Source organism: Nothoprocta perdicaria, unplaced genomic scaffold, assembly GCF_003342845.1.
Source record: "Nothoprocta perdicaria isolate Ctin4 unplaced genomic scaffold, notPer1 scaffold_27, whole genome shotgun sequence".
In the NCBI taxonomy this organism is placed as follows: Eukaryota; Metazoa; Chordata; class Aves; order Tinamiformes; family Tinamidae; genus Nothoprocta; species Nothoprocta perdicaria.
Genome location: NW_020455499.1, coordinates 4,666,754 through 4,686,948, shown reverse-complemented (window position 1 = coordinate 4,686,948; position 20,195 = coordinate 4,666,754). Strand labels below are relative to the sequence as shown.

At 42.5% G+C, this 20,195-nt stretch overlaps 1 protein-coding gene across 1 annotated transcript in view; it reads right to left on the bottom strand.

Annotated features, from left to right (window-relative positions):
• Positions 1-258: 258 nt before the first annotated feature.
• Positions 259-20,195, bottom strand: part of LOC112948595 (nck-associated protein 5-like) — a 50,012-nt gene continuing 30,075 nt past the window's right edge. The window contains exons 7-8 of the mRNA XM_026040862.1: positions 19,311-19,498; positions 259-540 (exon numbers count right to left, since the gene is read on the bottom strand). Of these exons, the coding sequence (XP_025896647.1) occupies positions 259-540; positions 19,311-19,498 (470 nt within the window). The remainder of the gene's footprint in view (positions 541-19,310; positions 19,499-20,195) is intronic.

Below are 20,195 nucleotides of genomic sequence, written 5' to 3'. Positions count from 1 at the left end.
CTTTTCTTGCGTGTGTGTGGAACAGCTTGTTCTCTTCCATTGCCAGGCTCATGCATCGTGATGAATGCAGTCCTGCCCTTCCTTATTGCTGTGTCATGACAAAAAAAGAAATAAAAAAATAAAGCCAGGAATACCCTGCTGGGAATACAACCCTTTCGGGGGGAGCATTTTCAACAACTGTCTCTTCTCCCCGTCCCTGGCTTCCCTCTTTCCTCCAGCTCCTTAACTGCTCCATTCACAGCCCACTGGAAGGTGCCTTTATACATCATTAGAGCCCTGGCTGGCGCAAGAGGAGAAGCTGTCGTACAAGGAATCACTCAAGGATTCCAAATTGTCCACGTCTTGCCGATCCGAGTTATTTAAGGAAGCCTCTTCTTTCTTCCCATTTTCTTCCTTTTGTCCTTCAACCTTGTTCAGACAGTTCTTCTCCTTTTTTAATAGAAATACATTATTGCTGTTAAATTTATTGAGAGACTCCAGGGAAATTTTAGATAGTCTATTCTGAGAATCTCCTTTTGTTTCTTCGGTTTGCTTCGATTTCTGAAAAAAAGGGAGAAAAGTGTTAGAAAACATATTTCTTACAAAAAAGAAGTTATCTTACTGTCATTATTATTATTTGTTATCATTCAAAGTTCACAGGGCTCAAGGAAATAGAGTGTTAGATACTTACACCTCTGTCATAATTAAATGGAATAATAACGTCCATTTTAGGACAAGTCATATCTTTAAYGATTCTGCGGAGACAAATAAGGCCTCATTTGCAAAACAGTTAAGTGCCATCAACATTATAAGCAGCAGGTCCTGGAATCTGTATGTGTAACGTAACTGCAGCAGCTTCACAGTAATTTACATCCACTCCTTTAGGAAATACTTCTTTTTTGGTGTATGTTTAAACGCGCATTCATCTACTAAAAGAGTTTGCATTATGCCAAGAAAAAAAAACAGGGAAAGAAAGAAAGAAAGAGACGCAGTAGACATTCAGAGGAGAAAACAGCACTTTGCATAATTTACAGATACAAGGGAAACCTGCTCGAAAATAACCTCACATTTTGCATTTGTAAGCCTATTGATTGCCGTGAACCCAAACCGGCTCTAATAGAAAAGAAAGCAACAAGACAGGAAATTACAGTGGACGGGTCCCATCCCCACAGACCACAATCAATCAGATACTGTTGAGGTCGGCTTTGGGAAGTGCTGTAATTCTGCTGCAACTCAGGACAACGTATTAGCACATTATATTAAAAACACACAGTAGGATTATACAGGAGTAATTTTATCTCTTTGTTAGCCACTGGTCTTTTCAATCAGAGCCCTGGCCAAGGAATTGTTGCTTAGAGAGAAGTTCAATAAAATCAACCAGCTTTTTATATAGAGTTTTCTTTCTTTTTTTTTTTTTTTTTTAAATAGACGGCAACCCTGTTACAGATAATATTATCGCGGAAATATGAGATAACATTGAGCATTTTACAGGACTCTCAGGTAGACGCAGGACTATTGAAAGGTGCTGTCAGAGAGCAAGCCATTCCTTATTTTTGCTATTACTATTAGGAAGCAAAGACTGAATTAGCAAATTCCTGTCAGTCCAGTGCAGTACTATTTTAGCTAGAATACGAAATGCCTTTTCTTTTTCTTTTTTCCCTAAGCTCACTAATGATATAGCATGACCAGATACATTGATGATTTGGGTCAATAAATATATAGTTGTAAAAGGTCATTAGAAAATGTGGAAAAATCCAGTTTCCAATTAGTCACATTTTGTKCCAGCTATGCTGCTTGTCCTTGGAAATCTCGGGCAAGAGGAAGGCATCCTATTACCCAGGATATGGCCATAGTAGCGTTTTGTTGTATTGTTTTTATGGCTACTTAGATAAAAATTAAAATGCTTATCTAATGGTTCTTTATGTTGCCCTTTTGTCATTTTTAATGAGCTAAAATTGTCTGGTTGAAGCTACTATTGGTATCAACCATTCTGGGTAAACTCAAGTGAAGCCGTAAGAGACGTCAGCCTTAGTAAATGCAACTCTTCCGGTTGGTTCATTCATTACTGAACAGCCCAAAACAATTCAGGGCATCTTAGGTTAGATGCAGGTTTTAAATGAGAATTAAGACTAAGGTATTTAATATCTGTAATCAGGATTTTCTGAAGTAAAGGAACTTGACACTTGGTGATAAGGACTAATATAAGTTTAGGACACTTGAACAGAAATTCCCTACTTTCCTAGCTTTAAAAGTTCTTCTTTTTGCCCTCATTTAACATATGATATATTACTGAAACAGAACAGTTGCTTCACTTCTGTGTAGGCCAAGTGAGAAAATTCTCAGACATAGCATCAGTAAAATACATTCCAGCACTTTTTAATCTCTGAAATACTAAATCTAAAATACTTTATCCTATGAATGACTCAATGATCTTTCTTTGCATGCATTTTTTTCCCACTTCGCACATCTTTCTGGATAAATTGAACTTGGCTGCTTAGCAAAGACTAGGGTCTGCAAGAAGTCAATACTGGTGTTAGTCAAGTCTATGATAAAACTCTTATTGATTCAACTGAAGGCCAGTCGGTACAAGGAGCTGTGTGGGCTGCACTGGGCTGGGGAGACTGGCATCAATTCATCCATATACTCCATACATACATGTAGATCAGCAGTTTATTATATCCTGCAAGCACAAGCTGAAATAAAATCCTACTTTAATCACACCCTCGTTTGTCATTTCATATAAGGCTAATAAAATATATTGGAAAAACTGCAGGCTACAAAATTCTTACTTTAAGCCAAGTCATTGAGCTGAGTGAAGCTSAAGTGAAACCCACTGGCAAAAGATACACACAGAGTAGTGCCCGCTATGATAGAGACTTGTAAATTTAATGCATAGAGGTGTTCTTGCCTATAACACCTGGTATTATGCACCAAGAAATAAAGGAAAAAAAGTTGCTATAGCAACTTTTATAATTAAAATAGAGACCATTTTGTATTCGGAAATAAGTTACAAATACTTTAGAACATGCAGTTGCCCTCATTCAATATGTCTTAATGTCCACTTAAATGACTTTGTTAAAGATATTTTATCTTTTCCTTTAAGACATTACTGTAATAGTATGCAAGACAAATGTATCATGTAATAATAATACTCATCTGATCTGGCAACTAACACTTTGTTGGGTTTTTTTTTCCTCTTGATAGTGATTTAACCCACTTAGGACCTACTGTTATGAAATCTTGTTCCACACATAGGAGCTAGGGCCAAATACTGCTAATTTMTTAATTAAATAAGAAAGCTGCATCATCTAGACTGGACTTCTCTCATTCTCACTAGTAGTATAGCTGCACTTAAATAATCTGTTAAATTACATCATATTTAGAATGTTATATAACGCTACTTGTAAATACRAAGTCCTTGAAATACAGAAATAAGCTCATTCCTAACCTGAATTCTATGAGCAAAAATAAATAAAACGCTATGCATAAATATTAATCTAAGAAGCTCCATAATCATCAAATCATTCGTACTGCAGAGTAACAAAATAATGTACATTCCCAGAGGTGAAAGGCCACTGCTGATTTATATAAATTTGCTGTCTCAGAAAGACTTATCTCCTGTTCTTTCAATAATCTTTTCTCTAGTTATTAAAGACACTATTTGGAAACGTAATTACCAGTGAGTATTTAGATCCATCCATCATGTATCCAAGAGACCTGGGCGAGATTTGGGAATGGTGCACCGAGCCCCTAACCTCCAGGTCACCGGTTCCACTCAGATCTTTCCATGTGAGTAGTGACCAAGAAAAGGTTCCTCCCAGTAGCCTTTCTGATGGACTCTTGTGTTGCACTGGTTGGTGGCCAGACTTTCCGTGCAGTGACACTTCCTGTGGGTCTCACCACCCAGGGAAACGATTGTGCTGAGTGCGGCTACAAGGGCCAAGATGGGAAGAAGAGCACGTGGGTGCCCTCAGACACGGTCCTTCTGAGAAATGGTACGTAAAGCCTTTCCAGCCCAATGATGTTGATGTTGCTGCTGACTAGTCTGCACCAGCTCCATAGTCCATAACTAACTGTACAACCAACTTGGCTGCATTAATGCGGTCACTTGGACATCTTCCTGACTGTTGGCCTCACAGTAAGGATAAAAAGATTTGGCCTAAACCCCAAGCAGCTCAGTGAGGGAAAGGGGCTGGGACCTTCGCAGCGCCTTTGTAACAGCACTGGGCCACTGTCCTAGAGCAGATCAGCGTAGAGCTTATTTGGCTTAAACTACATCTTCCACGTGGAAAATCCCAAAGCTAATTGTGCTAAGAACAAGCATTTCCCATGTATTCCACCCTGGATTTACAGCCTCTAGGTAGGGGAGCATGAGCTGCTCAAGTCTGTAGCAGATTTTCTGCCACCCAGAGCAGCGACTGGTTGTCAGGAGAGGAGAGACTCCCCGTGACCCAGCAGAGACATCCGTGAGGAGTCACATCGCTTCCGAATAACCCGGTGAGTCACCAACTGGAATGCTGCTTCCTTGCCGGCACCATCCTAAAGGGAATAACTGAAGCCCATTAGTGATACAATAAAATCTGGCATGTCACTTCAAGCACAGCAAAGGAGGAAAACAAAGCTCGCCCGCAGTCACACTGGTACATTATAAATAGGTGCTCTTTCTGCATTTACATCAAATTAGATCTTTCTTTTGACTGTGGGAGCGAGCGGCTGCACGTGGGCAGACTGCATTCCCTGTGCAGGGGCCTTCCTGAATGGCACGGAGTCTTTGTGGGGCTAATGGAAAGGAGCAGGGCAAGGTGGGATGGCCACAGGTAYCAGGGACTCAGCAGCAAGGCCATTCCATGTGTATCGCAACCCACGGAAGCCGCCCTCGCCTGTAAGCCGGGCTTTGCTCGCAGGGCATCCACAGCTCGGAATTAGCAATGAGCCTTCCTGCAGGATAAATGTATTTTCCAGTTGTCTAAGTTTAGTTACCCAGCAGTTTAAGGGGCTCAGAATCAGTTACACACAAGAATAAAATGAACTTTATTTATGTCTCTCGTGCACAGGGCAATTTAGTTTTTTAGATTAACACAAAAGCAAAAAGGGCATTGCTTCAAGTGAAGTATAACTGCGAAACACTATTGGGTAAAAGCAAGTAAATTGCTATGAGAATTAAATATAGATCAACAAAGTCAATACTTAATTGTATAACTCAAGGTCTTTCATTTCAGATCTGATCTCTAAGAGGAGGTACACAGTGTGCTCAGTATTTCTTTTTGGTTATTATTTCAAACTTTATTGTGAAGGAAAACAATTTTCTAGGTTTTTACCTTCCTACAAATTCTGTGCATGCCTCTTTGCCTGTGCACCTTCAAGGTAATCATGATCCCACAGAGCTCCCGTTTACCCGTTTAGATCCAGGCTTTCACTAATTGAGATCCTCTGCAGTGCTGTAACTGCTTGGTATTTATGAGGCAAAGGGTCTAAGTGGGAAACAGCAGTTGAAGCCAYAGCTGCTTCTTGTAAAACGGGTGTATTGAGATAAAGAGCAGTCTTCTCTATCGGGAAACACGGGTCTCGTCAGAAATACCTGAACTCAGCAGAGCTGCATTTCTGGTTCCCAGATCTTTGTGCTGGGTAGAAAGGTGCCATGTGGACACGTAGCAGCTTCCTTCAGCTGGCAGGGCAGCCTCTCAACGGGAAGGAACCGTCCCCACATCTCGTTTAACCCAAGTGATGGGAACAGGGGGTGGACAAGTGACACGGAACCGGCGCATCCAGGCGCCTGCAAAGGGATGAGCTCTAAAGCACAGCCTTAAACATCAAGCCAAGCCTTGCTCTCCCTCGTCTATTGTCGGAAACTTTCATTGAGTTTCTGSACTGACAGTAAAATAATGAGTCATTTTTTTCTTTTTCCTGCTTGAGCAGAAATTCCGTGATTATTTGCTTGTAACAATGACCTTTTCAAAGAAACACCATCAGATTTTCAAAATAAACAGTAAGTCCCAATTTCTTTTCCCAGAAAAAAATAAACATTGATATGAGGTATTTATAAGTTCATTAGTCTGTTCAGAAGTTTATGAGAAAGCAATACAAACACAGGTAGTAAACAGCATCCACACATGACATTATGGGAAATATAACAATGAAAACAAAACCAAAGCTTGCTGGTTGTATTTAGGAACATAACAACCTCCAAACACAGTGCAATTTTGATGGTCCTCTAGTTTAAATAAATTACTGTAAAGCAAATAAACTTATTATCATGAACCGTGTATGATTCACAGCTGCAGATCTGGACAAAGCAGCTACTGCTTAATGAAGGGCTGACTGAGAAGATGAGACTTACGTTATCTGTGGCTTGAATCCTTGTGTGTCTTGGAAGATAAAAGATGTTTTTAGTGAATTGAGCCTTATGCTTTCAAAAGCACAATATTCCTAACAGGACAAGATGACTTCATGCCTGCACATGACTAATGCCAAGAACTCTGTCTTCACCATTCAGCAAAGTATATGGTTCTTGTGTTGATCTGCTTAGGTATCTACTAACTCTCTTTGAATGTGTGCATATTTCCATAGACTTGGAATTTCAGGCCCCAGTTTCCAAGTCAGGGAKGTCCAACTCCTCACTGTCTGCTCAATTATGAACCACATGTCACGAGTTAGAGTCGTCATCTCTTAGTGCCCTGGCATGGCCATGGAGTGCATCTACTATGCCCAGGCAAAGTTTATTTAAATCCAAATAAGAAAACACAATTCTAAGTGGATTTGCCTTAGAAAATGGTCACAGTGCAATATGCAGGTACTCAGCCAAGTGTGTTGAGGGGAGTTATTAAAAAGAAAAGCAATTAAAGACTGCTGCTTTCTCCAGAGGGTAATCAGGGCCTCGCGCTGTTCACGTTGCTGGAATCACCAATTTTGCCTCTCGCAGAGGGGCTCAATTCACTAAAAGCTGAGAGCAGTCACGCGCTCTCACAAGGCGTTAAGAAGAAATATCCACGGTGAGAAAGGAGACTGAAATCCAGTTTTGAGAATCTGGGAGTGTACAGGATACACTTAACATTTCAGGGTTTGGGGGCTTTACTCCTGGGGGGAACAAAGCAACAAAGCGGTTTGAAAAATCACAACAAAGGTAGAATTCAGGCTGAAAAATAAGATTGTTAAAGAATTTGACTGAACCATTTAAACTTCAGTACTACTCCCTGCCAGAATTATGGTGAGGGTTTTGTTGCCAGTGAAAACCTATTTCACCCTAGTGGAAAGGATACGTTCCCAAGTAACTTCACTGGCTTATTCTTCATCAGCTTTTATTTTTCCACAAAGCATTTAGGTATACTCAGGTTTGCCCTAGCAAGGTGTTACCTTATGGAAAATATGGCTGCATGCTTCAATAAAGCTGGGCTTTGTAAAAATGGGGCTTCACTTTTAGCATAAATTAGAAGTTTAGATTTTTTTGATTTGAGTATATGCTTATATACTCAGAATKGAATGAAGAGGGAAAAATGCATAGGTCAAGAAAGATTTTTGAAATTTAAGAAAAGCAGCTCTTAAAAAGCCATATTCTATCCCATATGAGACATTAGCACAAAAAGAAACAAACAAAACCCCAACCAACCAATGAACCAAACAAAATCCCAGGAACTCAAACCTCTCAAACGCAGTAAATGCAGGCTCATGCTCACACAACATATAATCTCAGTGACATTTTCAGTAATCAGGGTCATTTTTCTGTATGGCTGAACTACTTTCGGGCTCCTCTTCCYCAGTATTAGCTGTGTTCTCACCTGCCTTCATCCTCCACCTTTGGCTTTTCGGAACAAGTCTATTTACTTTGGTGATTACACAGACATTTATCCCCCCGCTCGCTCACGCTCCGAGTCCCCGGCTCTCCGTCAGWCACCTGCACGCTGATGGAAAACGGGATTGCACTTCAGGATGGCGCCGCAAACGGCCATGGGTGGCACGTAATGGCTTTTCACACCAGGGTCCTCTCTCTGAGCACACAACCGGGTTCTCCTCTGTGAGCTTGTGCTTACCCAAAACACACAAGCCAACCTGATGGCGAAACAACAGGGGCCGGATAGAGACACACAACGTCCAGCAGCAGCAGCAGCTTCAATCCTGCGTGGATGTAGTTGCCCAGCTACAAAACCCAGCCTGTTGTATGTACCAAGGTGGACACGAGCATGTTTAACCCCAGCAAGACAACTGGGGTAGGAGAGGTGTAAAACATGATGCTGGTTCCGTTACTCCATCCGGCCCTCTTCAGCCGACCTAATAATACAGGCAGTTTCAGAGCAAGAGCTGCAGCTCTGAAGCACGTGTTGAAGTTGATCCTCATCAAGCCCTACACAAGAGTGCATTTATTTACATGCATCTGTGGAAACTATTTATCATTGCTGCAGGGCAAAATATTTTGAGGGACAGAAGCACAAAAACCAGCGCAAGGGTTTCAACTAAATTAAAGCCAACGGAGGAATCCTCTCTTGCGACTTTTAGTTTGTTTCGTTATACTTAGTCCTATCAATAAAGAGCCTGTAGCATAAGTCAGCTAGAAAATAAATGCAGTGAAGGATGTTCCATTTTATGTGGTTTGAATTTGATTAGTGATTAGTCTTGGCGGTTTAAGCCACATGGGAACAGTAATCAAGGTTTCTCCACTGCAGATCTGTAACAACTGCAAAACACTCTTGGCTCATGTCCCGTAGTATGATGGGATATTAACCTAAAATCTAATTAATCTATGAATGAATTATGGTTCTAGAAATATACAGTATTATAATCAATTTTAAGTGAGTTCCTAACAGAAGATAAGAYGAAGAAAAAGCTGTAAAATTACCAGAGGTTGATAAATTCTGTTTACTATGACTGATGATTTTTAGAGGGGATAATTTTACAATCCATCAAACTTTTGTCAGTTCGAGAATCATGTTGCCAAACGTATGCAGTAAATTAATTTTTAAATTTACATATTTATTAAAAATCTTATTGAAAACAGCAGGAAGGAAGCCCTGTTTGAATAATAAAATAACTTGTTATTCTACTGGAAAGGAAACAAAAAACAAACAACCTTCTATTAAGACCATTTTACAGTAAGGCAGTAATTATGAACTGCTGCATGAATTAGTTAACCAGACAATGCACTAAATAGCCAGCCAAAAATTAATCAAGAATTAAAAAAAAAATGCTGGAAAATAATCAAGTCAAAAAAAAAATGCAATTTAGAAGTGGCAAAATTCATGGCTCAGGTGCTGCTAAAAGGGGAACAAGAACCACAGCAGCAGGGGTTGAAGGAGAGTGGACGCAGAGGTGGCCGAGGAGTGAGGCCCCAATGTTCCTGCTGTGGGGCCAGCAGGAACGGCCTCCCGCACGTATCCACAGCAGGAGGGGAAGGAGAGGAGCGGGATGGCAGCGGTGTGAGGGAGAGGAGCTGCTGGCACCTCCTACAGAGCTGCCTGTGAACGTTCACCTGGTACYGGAGAGGATCTGGGTGTTCTGGAGCATCGACAAAGCTGTCACCTGCCGGCAGCAGGGACGTGTGGAACCTGTGGCGCTGGTGACAACGCTGAGCAGAGAGGCAGGCCAAGGTCACGTTTCATAATTTAGTCAATGGACTGAAAGATACATTGATGGACGAAAATATAGCCCGGAATTAATCTCATATTTACCTGTCAATGCAAGGATAGAGTCTTGGCAGTGACCCACCTGGATTAAGCCACAAGGAAATGAGAGGGTCAGGACCAGGGAAAGGGAATAGGCAGTTCAGGTCAGGAACAAACACAGGTATGAGATATGTTCTCTGTCTCAGCTGTAACAGATGATCTGAAAGAAACATCTCTGTGAACCAGCAGGGAAATGCTGGGGCTAGGAAATCCACTGCTGGATGAAGATGAAGAAAAGATGAAGAAAGCCACTGCCAATGAAGCTCCCACAGCCAGGAGAGGTACAAAATRTTCATCTTGTCTCATAAAATTCAAGCTTTAATATATATTTTGATCAATAAATATATCAAAATGGGAAATTCTGGTTTATTTATATCTATGGCTTTAGTTTTGCTTGCTTTTTCTTTTGGGCCCTTCTGTTTCAGGTCAGGAGAGCCTCTAACCCGCTCAGGAGAGGCTCCTCCTGCACCAGTGGTTGCAGATACGTTGAGAAGATCCCAGTCTCAAAGCAGAAACATGATACAGAGCCTGCCCTGTCCACCATCCCCTTCCCAGCAAGGTCCTGGCTTAGCAGCAGCAGGATCCAAAAGGCTGGGAGTGGGAATTCAATGTAAGGAACCCATTGCGGTCCCGTCCCCACTATGGGCTTCTCGATCGTGGCAGGATAACGCGGTGTTCTTATATATCAATTTTGCTACAATTTGGGTATAAAGCCAGAAATGTGTAAGTGATGGATAGCCTGGGTGGATTTGTTRGACATATGTTTTAAAAGATAGATTGACCTTAGCAACACGCAAGTGTTACTGCAGCATTAGCACTGCAAACTGTTGGAGATACCAGTAATATGGAACATGTTCCTGTGCCTAAAATAAAGATTATAATATTGCTAATATAGCAGGCCACTAGGAGGACTAAAATACAACTGGAATTCACTCGGTAGAGCTAATAAGCACTTGTTCTGTCAGTGACTAAATATGACATAAACAGCAAACTTTGGACAAAAATACAGAATCAAGTAGTGCTTGTATTAGCAAACTAATGATTTGAAAAGTCCTGGTGGAGATTAAGAGGCACTGATGTTTATTTCAATACAAGTCTTTAAAATGTTATATTTGTCAGTGTTTTCAGCAATTCAGCCGTGTGAATGCCACGAAGGYCCCAGGTGCAGACACTGCAACGAGGGCTCCCGGGCGGCCGCTCGGCGGGTCTGATGCCGGAGCCACTTTGGGATGTGGGATCTGCCCCCACACTGGAAAGTGCCCCAGCAAAGGGGCCGTGTCTGCGCTCCGCACTCGCACTGCACGATCCGATCCTGCGCTCGGGGGGAATATTAAGTGATAATGATTATTTGCTTAGCCCTGCTATAGGGCCCTCCAAGACCTTAAAGCATCCTGCCAGCAATACTGGATTAAATCCTGAGTGTAACTGGCAGTTGTGTTCATATTCTTTATTTAAAGGTAGGGCATTTAATAGCAAGAGATGCTTAGCAGTCAACCAGAACATTATCTGATCTTCACAGTCCCGCACTCTAACTGCAAAGCTCTTTGTCACTGTCTGAATATTTATTTTTTTCTTTGCAGCCGGAAAATTCTCCATGGAGAGACAGAGGCCTGTGTTCTCTTCACTAGGCAGCATCTGAAATGCAGTTCAACATACAGGACCTGGCAYCTGAACCAGTACACGTGGTAGCTAATCAAATGTTTTGCACTGACTTCAGTAGACTTTGGATCAGACTCCTAATGCATTAGAGAGATAAATTATTTAACTTACCGAGTTCCCCTAGAAACAAAATATTGAGCTGCAAACAAAGCTAACAAACACCAAATGGGATACCATCTGCTGCAATGAACAGAACACAACCAGTTCCCCCCATCCTTGATATTCTTCCAAAATACAATCTGAAATAGGTTTGTTAAAGTCCCAACTGACTCGCAGAATTGGCTTTGCACAGGTTAGCAAATGCTGATGCCACCAGCAACAGCAGGCCAGACTCTGATATATCAATTGAAGTTGTCTCTGATTTTGTTTCTATTGGACTGCCCCGAATCAGGGCTCTGTGTTTCTTTCTGCATATCCTCCAGCTCTCCAGATGCTTTGGAGAAGTTCCATGGTCTCCATCCTATGGCCTGTGGGCAGTGACTAGTTCCTGCTCCTGTGCACGTATGGGTAGCAGTTATCTACATAATGATGCATTCATAAATCCAGCTCCTTGGAGCCATTGACTTCCATACTCCATGCCATGCATCTCCCCAGGGAACCAGGATATGGAAGCAAAAGAAACACTATCTCCAAGAGGAATGGCAGGAGCTCCATGGAATCTGGAGTGCGGAGCATTCCCCTCTTGGGATGGAGGTTTTAGGCTGTGGTGGAGAACGAGCGTGGTCCTGGACACCMTGAAGGAGACAGGACCCTGCGCAGCTGGTGACACTATGTGCCAGTAGCAGCTTCCATCAGCATCAGCTCCCTTCCCCCTTAGCAAATACACGGAGCACCCAGCTAGGTATGGGAGAGAAAACAAGAACACAGTATCTGTCCTGCAGATACTCAGGAAGACACAGGCCTTCATCCTGAAACCTCCTCTGCAGCCACGGAGTTTGTCTTCCAGTATGGACATAATGGGGGGGCGTTATTTATTGAGAATGACACATGAGCGTCAAGGGAGATCCTTAAGGCTACAGTTTTTGGTCATATCCAGAAGTTTTAGTGCTGATCAGGTAAAGAGTGGAGGAAACCGGAGCAGAAGGGACRTGTCTGGGAGCGGAGCTGCCGGGATGTATCGCAGTGATGGTTACTGAAGACGTTAAAGCTACACGGCTAAATCCCAKAAACTTCCCAAATAATCTGTGTCGCTTATTGCTCTTAGTCTGCTAAATCCYGTGTTTGTTTCTCTTACCAAATACTAACATTGTTTTCCATTAAAATAATAGGGATGGAGCACAGAAACTGGAATTCATGTATCAAGGACTGAATATAYGGTAAAAATATATTCAGTAAAAAAATTTGGGACTTCCTGTAAATTAGGTGGTTGGGTTCACAAAAAATATTTAACTAATATTTTCATCAGGAGGCAGAAAATCTGGCTGTCATACTGCATAAAATCCAATATAACTTTTCCATTAAATAAAAGGTGAATTACTTCGGGGAGATGAAAATAGCTGGTGGAACGAATCAGAAACAACTTCAAAATATTTTAATATGATTTTTGCAGATGTTGGACAAAAACTTCACCTTCTTTTTTTGTATGTTGATCAGGATAGTATCTCCTGTGTACATACAGAAAGAAAAAGCATGCTCTTAAAAAAAAAAAAGGAATAATTTCCTCGTACATTTTGCTCTGCCACAGTTCCCACTAGCATCAGCAGTGTAACTTATCCCTCATGTATTCAGCTGAGAATATAACTCTCATATTAAGAGATCCGTCATTTCCTACCCCTCCCTTCACAATGTGTGTGTTATGCAAAAAGACACATCACTATTAGAGATGAAGGAGGCCCGTTTCARATGGAAAAATAATTCACAAACCTATCGCAGCACTTTTCTTCTCAGTTAACTGAGCTGATAGATGCTCCTCTCGGAGTCAAGAGATTTCSCAGTTTCAGAAAACCAAGAGCTCTTGAGCACCCCTTGTGCCCTCCTGCTCTTATCTTGATCGAGTCAATGCAGTGTTTATTGTATTCAAATTATTTTTTACCTTTTCCTTTTATTACTAACATCATTTCCACTATTACAACAATTATATTATCTTATAAACTCATTGATATTTTTCATTTGCCACTGTTAATGAGCCCTGAAATCCACTTGGGCCTACAATATTATTCTGGAATTTCAGTTTGRCACGGAAGGAAACGAACCCCAAAGCTCCATCTCCAAAGAGGGAGAGCGGGAGAGGGTCTGGTTACAAATGGCAGAAACATCCGTGCACTTTGGGCCAGGCTGCAAATCACAGGAGCTCTCTCCGCCAAACCTGCGGAAAACAGGAAAACGGCTCCGAGCATCTTTGACTCCRGGAAAGCAGCTCGCAAACACTCCTGCCCCTCAGGAGGAACTTCTGGTTCTCACTAGACGAGCAAGGATCTGCTTGTGCCGTTGTACCCCTTGCATCCTTACGTAATCTCCAGGTATTTGGGCAAACACGCAAGGCGGGTGGGATGCGGGGACGGAGCGAGCGCTCGGTGCTGGCACCAAGAGCAGCCCCGTCCCTTCTCCCAGATCCATCCGAGCCGCTCCCGGCTCYGTGCGGAGCGGGCCCTGCGCTCTGCTGCCCCGCGCCGGGCTCCGCACCAGTATCCACGGGCACTTTTAAAAGCCTGCRAGAAAAGACGCTCGAGATAAAATGTTGCCACCCACCCATTCCCATAAATACCCAGGACAAATGTAACATTGGGAGCACTTTCCACCAGCTGGAGGGCTGGCCGAGACGGGGTTGGGTGGCGCGGTGCTAAAATTGCGGAGTCCTTCAGTGTCAGAAACACAGCAAAGAGATTAAAACTGAGTTTTTCCAGAGTGTTTTTTTCCTATTAAACTTTTTTGTTTTTTAACGGGTCAGCTCCGTCTCACAAATGGCCTTTTGCCTTGTTCTGACCATTTAAAAAGCATAATAAAGTTAAGGCAAATGCCATCGCCCTTGCTGCTGGATCACCCTGTTTCTCCAAAACCCTCAGTGGTATAAGAAGCCCCAGCTGCTTCAGGAAAAAGGCATAGGGAGAGAAATGAGTCTCTGTAACTGCAGCTTTTTATTGCTGCCAATCTAGCACCTCGGGCTAACTGTAAGAGTGTTCTCCCACACTACACAACATTTCTTTTAAATGATACACGTCAAGCGAGACTGTGGTCCCAGGAGATGCCTGGCAGCCTTCAAATTGCTTGTTTTGCAATCTCTCCCCTTTTCTTTTCGGAGGCAGCTTTGATGGCAAGACACTAGATAAAATAAGGTCTGATTAGGAATGTGAGACTGTAGCACATCTCGGAACGCGAATGTACCCTATGGAGGGGAAAAAAAGCATGTACAGACATGGGATTTGTTGATGTCTGTAGACATCCTAGCCTCATTTAATATTTTCCCACACTCACTTCAATCAGACTTGCGGCTAGAAAAAATATTTTTAATTCTGCAATACTCCTACGAGTGGTATGGCAAACTGGGTGCTTCCCAGATCGTGCTCCTGTGGTTTCTGTCACGCAGGAGATTCCCCTGACAATAGATCCCACATGAGCTCCGCTAATTACTCAGCCTTTCTTGGGGTGCAGGGAGCTCTGTGCGGCCCATCCGACGATGGGAAACCTTGGATTAYGCACAAAGGAAGCCACAGAGTCCAGTTTTGGGGAGTTTTTGAGCCTCATGTGGATCCAAGAGCCTGTTGTGCCATTTACCCCCGCTCTGTAAAGCTGCCCTCCTCAAAACTGCTCTGGGATCTTCTACACCCACCCCGAGCCAACGTGGTGTTGGGTTTGAAGATCAAATACAAAGGCATAAAAACAGTAAATGACTGGGAGGATGACAGGATACCTGATCCTGACGATTTGTATCTGTGTTTCTAGGGCCTCACCTAATGTTGACACGAATAAACTGAAGAAACCAGCTCCCTAAACCTGTGCAATCATCTCATACACCGATTCCTTACATAAAACAAATCATCCTAAACCACAACAGCCAGGTGAATGACTGGGATTTATTCCCATTTATTTGCACTTTGGCCAGCCACGTTGTCCCCCAYGCACAGAGGTAAGCAGAATCCTCCCTAAGCGTACCTGGTCAGTGGAAGAGCACAGCTCTCCATCCCAAGCACCGCACACACCATCTCCCTGAAACAATCCTTCCTTATTACCTGTGCTTCACTTACTGCCGTAGTTCTGCAACTTGCCAGCAAGCTCCAAAATTAATTAACTGATTCATTGATTAAGGCACAGGAGCATCTATCTTACGAGGAAAGACTAAGCGAGCTGGGCCTGTTTAGCCTGGAGAAGAGAAGGTTGAGAGGGGATCTGATCAATGTGTATAAATACCTGAAAGGTCAATGTAGGGAGGAAGGGGCCAAGCTCTTCTCAGTGGTGGCCAGTGACAGGACAAGGGCCAATGTTGTTGAAACACAGGCAGTTCCATGTGCATGTGAGGAGGAACTTCTTTCCTGTGAGGGTGACAGAGCCCTGGCACAGGCTGCTCAAGGTGGTTGTGGAGCCTCCCTCTCTGGAGGTCTTCAAAACCCACCTGGATGCCGCCCYGTGCCCTGTCCTCTGGGTGTCCTTGCTGGAGCAGGGGGTTGGACTAGATGGTCTCTGGAGGCCCCTTCTGACATCAACCATTCTGTGATTCTGTGAAATCCACTTGGATTGAGAGACACGGTGATGTGAGCATCCTATCTCCTTCATGAATGACCTGTATAACACCCGCCAAAGCTGCTGCCTTGAGGAGGACGTGCCCCAGGCACGTAGAGAGCCTCGGGAGTTATTGAGCCTGCAGTTAAATTGCTGATGGAGTCAACACTGTGACCGTGAGAGAAGGTCACATTTCTCATGTGTATCTGTAACTGAGGGAAAGCAACAGGATTTAGAAACTGGTGGTTTCTAAACCTTGAAGGATCTTTTCTTTAAAGTGTTCATCAAGTCATGCCTTGAAATAAGAAAGTCTGGATGATGAGTCAAGTGGAATAATAGGCAGCGATAAAGGGAAGGACAAAAGGCTGTACTACAAAAACTATGGGGTGGCTGGTAAGGTTAGAGAGGAAAACTCATTCTTCAGGATGTTGTGTGATCAAAGGGATRATAAAGTAATAAAATCTTTAACTAAATCAGTTCCTTGTCCATGGGAAGAAAAGAAGACAATGGAGGCTTGCATCACTTCTCATTTAATCACAAAATATGTTCATCMATAATTATAAAAATTATAAATCATTGTGCTTTTAGACTCTAAAGAGTAAATTATTTAATATGTGAAATTATTTTGTCACAGTGAAAATGCAGTAGTGACCAATTCACAAACTGTTCAAGGCACAACCAGTTACTGCTCCAAGCCAGAGAAGCGGCTCTTTCCTCTTGGCCCCACTGAAATCTCACTGCCCAGGCAGGAGCGACAGTGGGCTCAGGGGCTGCACATGCTATACGACATCAGAGAAGTTACTGCTTAATTAAAATTAATTGATTATTATATAAAAAATAATTGCGTTTCCAGTTTTGGAAATCCTCTTGGAGGAAAAAATATACCATGGCCTTTAATTTAGATGCAAGTTCTGCATTCATGACTCAACGTGCTTTATTCCTTGCTTTGAAGCTGTGATTTGTTTTTCTTACCTGAAACACAGCAGTTTGCAAAAGAACAACATTATTTTCAGAACATGTTTCCCCAGTCAACACCAATGCATCACCAGGTGTGCTGTAGTGCAAGGGAGTCTAACCAGGACACCCTTCAAGTCTCAGCAGACACAGAAACTGGGGGCAAGGAACATTTTCAATGTGCAGGAGCCTCTCGACTTGCCAGCCCACCACAACCAGTGTTGCCCACCTACTGCTGCCCTCCTGAGTCCTCTGGGCAGCACTTTTTTGCCTGACAAAACCACTTGTGGTGCGCACGCTTTGGGGATTAACCCTGCTGAACACGGTCACGGAAAGGAGGACAACGGGGGGGACGGTGAATCTGCGTTAACACAGCATCTCCTTAGAGCTGCCGGTCTGAAACCAGCACCTTACTGGTGCCACGGGCCAGTGTCACGGATCCAGCACAAGYAGAGGGAGCCTCCTCCACCAGCAGAGAAAGCTCATTTCGTCCAGCCTGACACTTGCCTTGATTTTTAAAGGTTTCACACACACCATTCTGGAATCAAATTTTAAACACGTAACATTTCTTTTCTAAAATGCCAAATACTACGGATGAAAACTACTCTTTTTTCTCCGCTCAAAATGTGTCTGCTGGCAGTAAGTTTCTGATGCCCCCCCGTTTTGTGTGCAATGTTCCAGATCACACACAGACCAGGGACCTTCTTGCGTTGGACAAATTACAGCCGAGAAAAATTTGCTGTGCTGGTTCAAACAAGGAGTTGGTGGCAACCTGCTCTTCATGGTCACTGCTCCTCATTTGTCATTCTGAAAAGTTTAATACTAATAGGCAAATCTCCAGTGCTTTATTGAGCTGTCGTGCTCACTGAGAGGCAATACTGGTTGGAGAGCTTTTTCAAATCCTCAAAAAGTAATCTCAAAAGCCCCTCAATGTAATGCATGACAAATGCAAGTGCTGAGCCATACCTGTTACCTTCTCATTTAATGATGGATTTTTACACGGACCCCACAGCTATTTTAATGAGTTTTATTTAAGTTTTAGTGCTGATTGGGCACTCTGCAAAGATCTGCCATGTATAAGAAATGCACTAKAAGAATGAATTAAAAACAAACGCAATTCTTAGCCACTTCAATATAATGAAAAGCAATCTAATTGCTGTGTTAATAGCAAGAGACTTTGTCCTTGAGAAGGCAGAACTGTATATGTATATATGGCTTGAGAAGGCAGAACTGAAATATATATATATATGTTGCTGTATATATATGTATGTGTTTGTATAAAATTCATCTTGTCAGCATAACTGAGCTGTGGATCTCTAAATGTACAAGAGGAGGAATTAAGTGGATGACGAGGTGATTCTTCTCCTTTTTATTACTGTCCTGCTACCTTTTTCCCCTATTCTTCTTCCCCACTCTGAAGCCAGATTCTTTACATTTTGCTCTGTAACACAACTCGAACATATTCAGGACGAGCTGCAGWCCAGACACTAGTGAGATCTGGTGGATGGGGCAACGAGGCAGATACGTTTCAGATTTCCCTTCCTTTGGAAGCTGGGGAGTCAATTTAAGCAGCAGTTGGGCAGGGTTTTCCTGCCGGTGGGTCCAGGACAAACGGGCACTGCTGGTTTGGGCCAGCTGCCCGAGAGCTGCAGGGCGCCAGCTCCGGGGAAGGGATTGACCATCTCCGAGGTGACACAACCCAGGGATCTTCTCAAGCTGTGCTGCAAGCAGCAGCTCGTTCATTATTTTACTCTACCACCCTTGTCTATACTGTAACATACCCCAAATGTGCTCAGTTTCACACAGGGAAGTAAAAGAGCTTATATCACAGAGGAAAAAGAAGAGCCAGGGAGAGAGATTTAACATATAGGCAGAATGACTTCAGTGGCTGATGGCTGGAGGCTCTGTTGTCAAGCAAAATAGAAAAGTCTTGTTAGAGCTTGCTTAAAACCCTCAAAAAAGCAGCTCCAGACCTAACATTTCCACACTTTCCAGCACACTTTTCAACCGACTTCCATAGCACCATTTCATTTGAATTTTCAGCCATTCAGCTTCAGTCCCTTACTGCAAGTGCTGCTGCACAATATTAGCTGTCTGTATGCCACGGAGCAGGCACACTGTTAAATTCTGTGTTTTCTTGCTAACCTAAATGTCAACTGCTCTCTTACATGAGAGTGCTAGTGCTAGCCTGTCTTCACCTGTTAATTTAGAATGTCTTAATTTACAACAGATGCATATCAGAAGGTGACACTCTGARAAATATTTAGTTCTTCACTCTTCTTCAGGTCATAGTTTCTTTCCTGGTTTCAGTAAAACACTACTGAGCAAAAACAAATAATAAATACATMATTAAAAATAAAACAAATAATCAAGAAGGAAATGAGAAGCAATGTTATAAAAGTCATGGTAACTCACATGGGGCCTCTCCTTGGCCTTGCTGTCTTTACTGGAAGCTCCACTCAGCTGCTCAATCAGACTGTAACGTGCTAAGTGCTCGGGTCCCTCCTCTCCAAAATGGGCATAGAGGCTATGCTGGTATAAATCCAAGATTGACATGGGGTTGCCCAGAAAAGACTTTCTCTGATTTTGTTTCTCTTGATCAGCTGCAAGAGATATAAAAACCAATATGTTATTTTTGCAGTTTTCAAAATGTATTTCAAGTGTTTTTAAGGCATCTGAAATTTAACAGTAATAAAGGCATTAAAATACTATCTCCTAACTCTCCAATTAATACAGATAGAGGCTCATACTTCCCATTCAACATGATGAAGAAGGCAGTTTCTTTCTTTTGGAATTACTAATGATGGTTAAATTGGGAGGATCTTTCTATTTGTTTTTTGCTGKAAGTTTTCATACTTCTCTCTCAAAAGCCCTACCAGGCAGATGTGCTGAGCTCCTTTAGCACATCTTTTGGTCTATTTTTGAAAATCCTTTTTCATTGCATTTTTAGATAATGAAAACAATAGCATAAAATATGCATGAACAAGATAAGAAAGAGGCACTATGCAAATGTTATAGATCCTGCTGGAATTCCAAAAAAAAAAAAAAAAAAAAAAAAGTAAAAGAGTAAAAGCTCAGTCTCCAAAGACCAAGGCTCGAAACTCATACTAAAGATCCAAACAAAACCAAATAAAATTCCTGCATCTTCAAGAACAAGCCCGGGGAGAGATCATTTGCTTCCTTCTTCATACTGCACAAACTTCAATTACACCCTTTAACTCATAGCACTAGAAGAGCTCCTGTCTCCAGTGCCTCCAACAGAGCTGCACTGGGATAAAACCTTTGAGAAATCAGAATCAA